This window comes from Henckelia pumila, chromosome 3 (assembly GCF_033568475.1).
Source record: "Henckelia pumila isolate YLH828 chromosome 3, ASM3356847v2, whole genome shotgun sequence".
NCBI classification, from domain to species: domain Eukaryota; kingdom Viridiplantae; phylum Streptophyta; class Magnoliopsida; order Lamiales; family Gesneriaceae; genus Henckelia; species Henckelia pumila.
Genome location: NC_133122.1, coordinates 157,437,023 through 157,448,635, shown reverse-complemented (window position 1 = coordinate 157,448,635; position 11,613 = coordinate 157,437,023). Strand labels below are relative to the sequence as shown.

The 11,613-nt window shown below is 35.2% G+C and overlaps 1 protein-coding gene across 2 annotated transcripts; it reads right to left on the bottom strand.

The window, feature by feature from the left end:
* Positions 1–3,490: 3,490 nt before the first annotated feature.
* On the bottom strand, positions 3,491–6,838 carry LOC140892053 (uncharacterized). Of its 2 annotated transcripts, XM_073300800.1 has the most exons (10): positions 6,700–6,838; positions 6,530–6,615; positions 6,404–6,451; positions 6,227–6,315; positions 5,512–5,565; positions 4,916–4,983; positions 4,751–4,800; positions 4,549–4,637; positions 4,298–4,406; positions 3,491–4,014 (listed from the first exon to the last, which is right to left on the bottom strand). In XM_073300800.1, exons 1-9 carry the CDS (start codon positions 6,756–6,758, stop codon positions 4,302–4,304), a joined length of 648 nt encoding a protein of 215 aa, XP_073156901.1. In that variant the 5' UTR covers positions 6,759–6,838; the 3' UTR covers positions 3,491–4,014; positions 4,298–4,301. The 2 variants fall into 2 exon arrangements, with proteins under 2 accessions (XP_073156901.1, XP_073156902.1); XM_073300801.1 differs by lacking the exon at positions 4,298–4,406 and having other exon boundaries at positions 3,501–4,014.
* Between the last annotated feature and the right edge of the window lie 4,775 nt (positions 6,839–11,613).

Below are 11,613 nucleotides of genomic sequence, written 5' to 3'. Positions count from 1 at the left end.
ATACATTCAAAAATTGATGATTGTACAAGAAATCAAATTTAAAAATATAAATACTTATCTAAAGATAACTGTTTTTTATTTGTTAAATCATCGAATACATTTGTTTCAAATTTTTTGCAATTAGATGTGATTCATATTATGCGAATTTTTGTATTAGAGTTTGTTCTTGTGGGATTAATGAAAAATACATTGATCTCACAAATATAAAAAAAGTTCATTTTTAATTGTTTTTTATTTAATTAATTATATAATTATATATATATATATAGAAATTTTCAGCTGGCCAACCAATGATTCCCAACTCGTTTCCGACCACTAAAACCCGGTACGGTGTTTTAGTTATACGAAAAATAAAAAAAACAACTAAAACCCAGTACCGAGTTTTAGTTAGTCGGTGACGAGTTGGGAAAATATTGTTGGGCAGCTGAAAAGTACCGCCCCCCCTCTAGCTCCATCTCTGCGTGTCAGATGTATTCCTGGAATTTTATATACTCACATTTAAAAAGGGTTTTACCCCGAAGGGGATCCCATTCCACATGAGTCACATGCCCATTGGCTCATGCGGAGGTTAAATCGAGAGATGTGCACGAGCGGCAGAGACCTGAATAAGGGAGCAACATGGCCCAACCCCCAGAGTATACCCCCACAATATTTCAGCAGGGAATATGCTCCACACGAGGATTGAACCCGTAACGCTGGAAAATCTCTTCTCACGTCACCTCATGCCTTACCAACTCGCCTATACCTATGTGGGCAATTTTATATACTCACATGCCGGTAATGCATGTTGTTTAAGAAGGGACCGTAGCGGCTTCTCGTCTTATCTCACAACCTTGGATAGTGGAGTCAGATGCTCGTTTGATCCTTTACAACATATTCCTTCCATCACAACTGATGATATGATAAAAATCTTATCATATATTTATTTATATTTTAGAGATATATTAGAATATTACATGAATATGCATGGATCTAGTTGCCTGATGCATTAAAAATTCTATAAAGACTCAGACTCTCTTCTTATAAATAAGGGGTATCAAACTTTGTCTACAACTCTTTCATACGTTTTTACACGCTCTTTTATTTTATAAACTCCTAGATGCTCTTTTATACGCATTAAATCCTGACTTGTGCGTCGAAGTGGCTTTGCCTTCGGGCGCAGTAATCTCACATGTTTTTTTTGATACACAGAAATATTTTGGGATCATTCGGCTCGATTTATTGAAGAAATTGGTTCGTTGATTACCGGTTCGAGATAATTTGTTTGATGCAAAATTTTTGAACGCATCAATTGGCGTCGTCTGTGGGAACGAAAACTAAACCCACGATTACTCTTCACGATTATTTTCGGATTTTCGCATGTCTTGAACATCAGCCATCATGCGAAAGCAGTTTTGAAAAATTGAACCGTCAGATCGGGTTCAAATTTGGTATACCTATTGATGATGACAAATTTGATCATTTTTTTGAGACGAGTGTCTTATATGAGTTATCCATTAAAAGTATTACATTTTATGCCAAAAGTATTACTTATTATTATAAATATGGGTAGGGTTGACCCGTCTCACAGGATTGTTACTCATGATGATTATGTTACCTAGGATCTGAACGGTGGAGATCTTGATTTGTGGCATATAGGATCGGATTTTGATCGCCGATCAGAGGATGTTCTTTTCTCACAATTTATGTGCAGTCTGCTTGAATAGGCTATTGTGAAAGATCTAACCGTTGGAATTATGCAAAATTTACATCGTGTGTTTGGAACATCATGTCGCAACTTCTGAACGGTTTAGATCTTTATTGGTTCTTGTAGATGTAGATATTTACGGCCGAACATAGTCTGCTGTTATTTTCGCATGATTACTGTGCAGGATTTTTGAAAAAGCGATTACGAAAAATCTAACCGCTGGATTTTTTTCGAAATTTATACCATGTGCTCGTAACATCTTTAGGCTCATTCTGGACGATGAAGATCATTTTTTGCTTGCTACATCAAGTCAGTTCTTTCAGCAAAGAATATGAGATGTTATCTTGTTATACATCCAAATTCATGTCATCGACAATGCGTGAACAAGAGATAAATATTTCAATTATCTTTATGTTGGAATTAAATTATCAAAGTTTTATTTTTGAAATTTATTATCATTTGTTAAATAATATTCTAAGGCATCCCCTACTATCAAAATTATATGTTTGTTTTATGGTTATCAAATTTGTCAAAATTATTATATGCATGATACATCTGGTTTCGATGTAAGACCATTAACTTGGCATTTCCAAAAGCCCGACCCGCTCGACACCATGTAAACCCATTAATTTGGCATTCTCGATGTAAGCACATTAACTTGGCATTCCTAAAAAGCCTGACTACCTCGTCACTATAAGCCCCATTAACTTGGCAACGAAAGACAAGTCCATTAACTTGACAAAAATCATAAGCTCGATCAGATCGGCACTATAAGCCCATTAACTTAGCAATGAAGACAAGTTAATTAACTTGGCAAAAATCACGAGCCTGACCACATGATTCGGCACATCCCAGTAAGCTCACTCTGTCACGAACGCTCAAAGAAAATTGCAAACAATCAGAATATTATCTTATATGCTTTAAAATATAAAGTCAACCACTTCAAAGTTCCTTCTCATTTCACTCGTCGTCACTTCTCTCCTCGTCGTCACTTCTCTCCGAAAGGTAGTATTGATGATATGATAAAAATCTTATTATATCTTTATTTATATTTTAGAGATATATTAGAATATTGCATAAATATGCATGGATCTAGTTGCCTAATACATTAAAAATTCTATATAAACTGAGACTCTCTTCCTACAAATAAGGGATATCAAACCCTTATTAAGGTATTTTTTCGACAACTCTTTCATACGTTTTTATACGCTCTTTTATATACTCCTAGATGCTCTTTTATACGCTTTTACGCACTTTTCATACATCTTTTCAATACCTTTTCTATTGAATCCTGACTTGAGCGTCGGAGTGGTTTCGCCTTCGGACGAAGTCATCTCACATGATTTCTTTAATACACAGAAATATTTTGGGATCATTCGGCTCGATTTATTGAAGAAATTGGGTCGTTGATTACCGGTTCGAGATAATTTATTTGATTTGAAATTTTTGAACGCATCAACGATTTTTTTATTGAAATTTATAAGCACGACAAATCAAGTAGATTGAGTCTGGGCTCTAACGTGGATGACGAAGATTCAAAATTCTCATCTTTCTCAAAGAAGTTGTGAATGTTAACTTGACTTCATGTTTCATGAAAGACAGTTTTTTTTATTTTTTGCCTCCCTTCGAATGAAAGAACAAAAGACAACCATAGTTGGGAATCTCTATTCATAAACCATACCTCACGGGCTGTGTAAGCCAACATATGCTAATGCTATGTGAGCAAATCAAAGAACATATTCCTTACTAGTTAACCTCATATTGTTTTCCCCATATTAGTGTGCGTCTAAATATGTAAAAGTTACTCAAATATATAACTTTATGCTGCTAGAGAGTTAGAAATATATTACCATTAACTTTACGATTGAGTTTGGTAAAGAACTACTTATCACCCAAACTCAATGCATCATAACAATAGAAACGCTATTAACATGGAGCCAAAGGGCAGGTGAAGGCAATCGAAACAAGGCCCCTGCAACCACAAACTATGCACAAACTATGAAACGGGTTTAAATAAACAACGATAAATACAAAAATACGCAATTTTTTTGCATCTCTACTCAATGTCTGAAAGGAAACATAACACATTATGACACCTTCACAAAAATGGGTAAGTAGTATATCCAGAGAAACATAAACTTGTTTAGATTTTTTCTGTATCCCCTCTGCTATAGCTTATTATAGACTTACCATACCTTGCATTTCAGAGAACGAAATTCCAATTTTCAGTTTTTCTTCCTCTTGCTTTTACCGAGTTTTGAACGCCTTTGCTTGAATAAATGAAGGTAAAGTTTCAACCAAAAAAATGGGTAGCAAAAAAGCAGCAACTGCAGAAGAGATAGAAATGGTGAACTATGAGGAAACAAACTACAAAAATATGCAAAAGAAATGTTGTTTTCTCTAGGTTTCACATGTATAAATCTTGAAAGAACATGTCAAATAAGAAATTAATAGTTATTTGAAGCTCGTTTGATCTATTGCCATCCTTGAAAGGAGTTGAGGCAATAGACAAATCTATAGACCAGAAAAATAAGTAAATGCATTCAGACGTGGTAGCGGTACTCATAATATCGGGCACTCATAAAATATACCAAACAGAAATATTAATACCTAGCTAGACTTTGTAGTAGCGAACATGAATCTCCCCTTGTTCAATGGGATCTAACCAGAAAGTGAAATGGAAAGCTAAATTGGAGAACAGATTTTTAACTTTTTCCCCCTTGCAAACAAAAGAGTTTTAGTCATCTTGACAAAATTTATATCCGAATGTAAAGATGGAAGATTTCTCCAATTTTCACAACGAACATTCATGCCACCGATTAAATGTATGCCTTTCTGATGTATAAGGAAATAATACATACCACGACAAAGTTATAATAGCTAAATGGGAGATGGTCTGCATAGAGCTTTTTCTTTTTTATAAGTGGCAGAGCCTTGTACATGAGCCACACTGCAACGGATTACAGTATCATTATCATAAAATAGGCATAGTATTGATAGCAAAACATTGAATGCTAATACAAGGAATGGGTGGATGTGAATCAAGAGTGATAAATGGCTTACTTTCACCGGGAAACACTCCAATGGGATACAGGAAGATAAATGCATTGTACCTAAAAAATAATATGACATTAGAATCAAAAACATAATCTGGAGAGTTTCTTGGATTCTTTTCTCCACCACTTCCTTGCAGAAGTTCCAGCATCACGATAGTAGAAGAATTCTCACCTCACTAAAGTGATCCACTTTGGAGTACCTCCGGTTAAATTCAACACATAATGTGAATATCTGATCACCTGCATCCAAATAGCCCGTAAAAAACGAAAATCTTATCTGGTAGAGAAAATTGTAAAAGAATAAATTGATGAATACATGATGAGAAACAATTGAGGAGTTTGTACGAACAAGATAATTGAAATTAACTTCTAGCATAATTATGCAGGTAATTAAAAAGATTTTCATCAATTACCGGTTTCTGGATCAAAGTGAGTTATGTATTGCACCAAAAATCACGGTAATGGATATATTCATTGATCAATGAAAGATTTCCATAGTGTAATTATTACTTTTTATCTATAAAAAAAGGTCTTTGAATCTCTGGTTCTATGTCAAGATTTTTCATTACTCTTGTTCACAGTACCATGCTATGCACGAGTCACGGAAATGCCTTGAATCAGCATCTCTTGATAACACCCAGCATTAGACACCACTTACATATAAAGCTCATCATTTAAGTACACCACGGCTTTAATTTTTTATGTTTAAATCTAATATATCTCAGTATACTATCTGAAGAAAAAAATCAATTAAACAAACAAGATTACCTCAGACAAGCTCCAAGCAAAGAAAGTTATGGCCACCGATGGTAGGTTCTGCACCTGCATTAACAGAATGATTAGATTTCAATAATTTTCAGGCAAAATTTCAACCACCCCCAAGTAAAACTACCGTGAAGAATCTTTTCGAAGAAACACCATTGAACTTTTTGCAAACATACTTCTTCTATTCTAATCCTGTTTTTGGACAGAAATTTTTTCCTAAGCAATCGAAAAAAGGGTACCATCCAAAGTTTAAAAATCTTCTGTTATACAAGAATAAGCTACTAAGACCTCATATAATCTTTCAAGCAAATAATAAGCTTTATTCAAAATAACTAACAGAATTTCAATACTAGTAATTATAGTTCAATGTGTTCTCCATCTTTTATCATAATTATTTCTCCCCGCTCATTTAATTTTTTTTTTTTTTTTTTTTCTCTCGAATGGTTTAATCCAAGAGACAACATAAGAGAAAATATATCGTTTGGTGCGGATGACAATTAACGACAGTACAGTATCTATCAATTTTTAATCACTCATATTACAGGTCCATCAATTTCTCAATCACTCATTTTACAAGTCCACATGCCTCGATCATCTCATACCACCTACCAAACAGTAAAATACTTAATGATAAGATAGGCCAAACCGAATTCAAATCGGAAAACAAATTGTAAATGTCATTCTCCAAACTAAGGAATACTAAATCCAGGGTACCAACCTCGTGAATACGACGAAGAACAGCAAGCAAAAAGTGAGTCCTCCCACCCCATTGCATCAGAGGAAACAGCACACCACTCGGAACAATTCCTTTAAACCCAAAAGCAGAAAATGCGCACACAGAAATTCACTATAGTTCCACGAAAACAAACAACAAACCCATGATTTTCTAAGTCACCTATAGCCCCGTGAATAACTTCCAAGAATGCCAGAGTTTGCAACCAACCTACATAAATTCATACAAAAAAGAATCAAGAAGCTCATTTTATGGGCATCCCTTTTCTATCACATCTGGGTTACTCACATATTAGTTCACCGGCAGAAGCATAAGCGCCATGAATAGATTGAGTAGACAGGAAGCCGCTCAAAATTCTGAAAAGAGAAAAGGACCTGCACATCACATACAAACTGAGTCTCCTTCCACATACATATTAGTGTGGGAGCATGAGAATTGGGACACAGATTTCGCTTTACCATCCCAAAGCTTGAAAGAAATTGTAGGAGATGAGATACAAATTCCGGAGCTGCGCCATTCAAAGATTGGGGACCATCGCTTCAATGGTATCATCTATTTTAATGGCGCCCGACATAGGGTATCTTTCCATTTCGATAGTTAATGACCACACCCAAAAAAGAATTTACTTTTATATATATATATAGACACAGAAATGATACCTGCTCACCCCTACAATGCGCACTTGTGGGCGCTTGCCAACATGGCACATCCACAAGCACACAATTTTTATATATTTTTTTTACAAAAAACGGCTGACCGCCATGTAGGCGGTGCCCATGTTACTACTCTTCAAAAAACAAAAAAAAATCTTTATCTTTATTTTAAACTTTATTGGTCCATTATAATCTTCATTCTTGTACATTCATTTTATTTTCAAATTTAAATTTGTCTTTATTTTAAACTTCATTTATCGATTATAATCTCAATTTTTGTGCTTTCATTTTATTTTTAAATTTAAATTGATTTAAAACAAAAATTAATACATATATATAATAAATAATATTCATATTTTAATCACACACGTAACTCGTTTTATTTTTAAATTTAAAATTATTTGAAAAAAACATATAATATATATATACAATAAATTATTTATATTTTAATCACACACGCAACGCATGTGCAAGCGTGACTAGTTATTATTATTAGTTAAACATATCAATTCTGCTTAAGATATGTAGTAGTAAATCGTGTAATAATAATAATTATTATATTTTAGCTCAATGACTAAGTTTGAGGGCCTGAGATCAACTGGTCTCAGCTTTGATTCTCGCTTATTGCGGGTAGTTTTATTAATTTATTTAGATATATTTAGAGTTTTTCTTTATAATTCTTCGAGATAAGCAGTTCACGTTCAAGTCCTGTCCTACAGTGCAGACAATTACTTTCACTTGTTCTAATCTAGAGCATGATTATACTTATACTATCAAAAAAAATAAAAAAAATAAAAATAAAAATAAAAATAATATTATTATTAGCTGTTTATGATAAAGTGTTTACCATCTATAGAAATCGAAAACTTTGGAATTTTGGTTGTAATATTGCGTCATAACAAATATTCAAGAATAACTACATCTTCACGCCATATTGTTTTGGAGCAAAATGGTTACAATGCCTATTTGATGTGATTTGCCAAAGAAGACAAGTATTCTATAAATGTTTTTAGTGTTTTATAAGTGGAAAAAAAATTTAAAGTATATGATACTCACTAAAATTGAAGGATTCAATCCAAGATCTGAGTTCAACCTAAGCCCAAAGCTTTAAGTCCAGAGTGAACCTGAAACCAAGAAAAGAGTGTTAGAGGGGACCGAGAGGATGTTTCGACGTAGTTCCTCCGACGCTCAAGTCAGAATCGGAAAATAAATAAGTGAAGAGGAGAGCTTGGGCGCCCCTCAAAATAAAAATGAATGAGTTGCAAATGAAGTGAGCAAAACCGTATTTATAAGAAGCACTGTAGGAGACCACGAACACTTTGTAGGGGACCATGAGCGCGTAGTTCACGTGTCTCCTTTAGGGATCGTTCTCCCAAGATAATCCAAGACACAAAACCAAGTTTACATATCTTAGGTCTCGCCCACCTGGTAGCGCTTAGTCGTGTCATACCCAAATTATCCGAACTCAACTCAGACAAATAAAAATATAGTAGCGAGAGTAGGAATCGTTTCCACGAGGTAAGTGAAATTTATCGTGTTCTTAAAAATACTGAAAATAAATAAGAAATGGGGTTTTTATATTTGAAATTAATTTTTAATAATTGACAGAAAATAAAATAAATTTTATTAATAAGCATGCATAATTAAAATTGTAGCAAAACAATTAATTAAACAAGCCTTGGTATCGGTCGACTACGTCCTTGAAGTTATTCACTCGATCATCGATTCCTATAAATAATTGAATTTAATTTGAATATTCATCATTGAAATATCTATTCTTATCCCACCTTAATCTTTGTTAATTAGACAAAAGCGTTTTAAATTAACCTTACCAATAAATCAACCAAGATTTAAATCCAAAGTAGCATTCGAACTAGTGAGATTGATGAATCTAGATAACATAAACACAAGCAGTTATATTTAATCTAGTCAAGTGATGTTCCTACGAATTAATAAATTCAAAAGTAGAAATTATTAATCATAGTTGCTGATAGTCGTGTTTTGTTTGCATTTTTTAATGTTATTTTGTTAGTAGTTTGCATGCATTTATTTGTTTTAGTTCATGTTTTATCTTAGTTTTGTTTTATGCATGCATTTAGCTTCATAACATACTCCCGGGTTTAATATGTAGGAGGTATCAAATTTGAAGAAGAAAATCAAAATTTTGGCAAAGTTTCATGCGCTCGATCCCACGTACTCATAGGATCGAGCGCGACTTCTGAAGATTCAAGGCAGCAGGCAAGCCACTTTTCATGCGCTCGATCCCACCAACTCACGCGATCGAGCGCGGCCGAGGAAATTGAAAACAGTAGGATCAAAATTTTCATGCACTCGATCGGACGTACTCATGCGATCGAGCGTGCTAGTCTGTTCGGGAAATATTTTGTAATTTTGAAAACTTTGTTATTTTGGACTCTAGTCTTTATTAGGCTTTTAATTCCGTTTTAGAGGAGGGATTATCAGACTTTTGGAGATTTCCTTGGAGGCTAGGTTTTATTTTCCATCTCTCTCTCAAGGTTTCTTCCCGATGATCATCACGCAGCTGTGCTTGCGCGCCGGTGTGCAACATCGACCCGACAAGGAATGGTTGCCACCAATGCGCCCCATTGACAGAGCGACTATCGATGCCAAACGCGCATATCGGAGAAGCCAATTCATGGTGGACGATCAATTTATGCCGGTCCACGATCCAGTACCGCCTTCGCCGCTCCCCCGCCGAACTACTACTGTCACTGTTAGGGAATTGGCCCACCATGCCCAGTATCAAAATGCCTTCAATGCCGTTACGACCTACAATTTTCAAGTCCTGGACTATATTTGTCGTGGCATTTCTGAGAGGCTCGGGATCGACCCTACCACGCTTCCACCAGCCGTCCCATTCCCGCCACCTTTCGAGTTTCAATTTGCTGATCCTGTTCTTCCCCCTGAGCATGAAGAGGAGGACGACGCCGACCGCTAAACCAGGGGAGTCTTGTTTTCTTCTCTTTTCTTTGCATTGCATTATTTTTGCATTTTGTTCTTTGGTTTGTTGGTTGTTTTGTTAGTTTAGTTCTTGAGCATTGATGACAATGCTTAGTTTAAGTGGGGGGGGGGGGGGTGTGTATCATGCATTTCATTTGTTTTTGTTGCGTTGTTGCATTTAGTTCATGTTCGTGTCATATCATTGTGTTGCATTCGTATTGAATTGAGAAAGATATTGTAACGCCCCATTTTTATATTAAGTGACTTTATTTGAAATAATCGAAGATTCCAGAGTTCAAGAGCCGACTTGATTTTGATCAGGGTCCTTTTTGCAAATTTTGGATTTTTCAGGGACTAAAGTGCAAAAATGGGTTTTGTTAGATATTTATAAGGGATTTGACTTGGTCTCCTCCATTCTCTCCTCCCCCATCTACCCTTCTTCCTCCATTGATGAGAGAAACGTGAACTTCAAGATTTCTGATTTCACTTTCCGCTCGATCCGTCCGTTGGAATTTATTTCTGAAGGCAAATTAGCGATCATGGTTGCGAGAGCTTCGTTCTATAATAAGTTTTTCTACGATTAGATGCATTCTATTTTTTGGATGTTGTTAGAATCGATTGAGTTTCGAGTATGTTGTTCTTGGCAGAGTTCTGATCTTTTATTATCTGTCGGTTTTGAAATAGAGCGACGTTCGAAATTGTTATGATTTTTGGAAGCCATTTTCGAAAATCTAGATTTGGAGATGTGTTGGATTTGAGTTTGAATGTTTGAATGATGATTGATATGAGTTGTTTGGATTGATATTATGCTGTCTGCGTTTTCGGTTTATCAGAATATAGCCGTTATGCCGCCAGTTTGAAGTTTGGATATCGTTTCGTTGTTTTGATTGAGAGATTGAATGCCGATATTGATCTTGATGGTTTCTTTTGATAGATTGATTGAAGCTAGTGGAGTTGCGAGATTGCAAATTTTTGTAGTTTGAAGATTTTAGCCGGTATAGTATCGATTTTCTTTTTATCGACTAAGAAGTTTGATTGAATCTTGATTGAGGAATCGTTGTTGTTCCAGGTTTGGAGCATCGATGTTTGAGAAAGGTATAAAACGACTTTGGAATGGAATAGGACGATTAACTCGAATCCGGATTGATTCGAGTGTCCTAGAAGAAATCACATACTTGTATGTTTATATGCTTATTTAAACTTGATTGAATTGATATTTGAATGCATGAGATTTCATATGCATTCATATTGAGCCGATTGATTATTCATTTTGAATTAGACGACCTGGAGATTATAGTTGAGTGGCCTTGGTAGGCGATTTACTACGAGCGTCGATTAACTCACTATACTGCTCTGGAGTCTAGAGGACTAAAATATACCTCGTCCACCTTGAAAGGGGAGTTCGGTGTGATTGTTGGATATTTTAACCCCGGGATCTCAAACCGAAGAAAGAAAGAAAGAAAGAAGAACTCCTTTTGATTATCTGAGTCTGATAATCCAGAAGTTTTAAAGTCATGCAAATCATTTTATTCCGCAGTGAAATGAATTATTTGAAGAATATGTGGAAATTGATTATATATATTGTTTTGATATATTATGTGATATTGTATGCTAGTCTCTTTTACTGGGAATATTATTCTCATCGGATTATCCGGCTATTGTCTTGTCTTTGTTTGTGTGCTTGGCAATAGGTGGGACAGGAGCGAGCCAGAGGCAGCATGGCTAAGGGTCGAGTTGATTAGAAGTGAGACTTGGTGT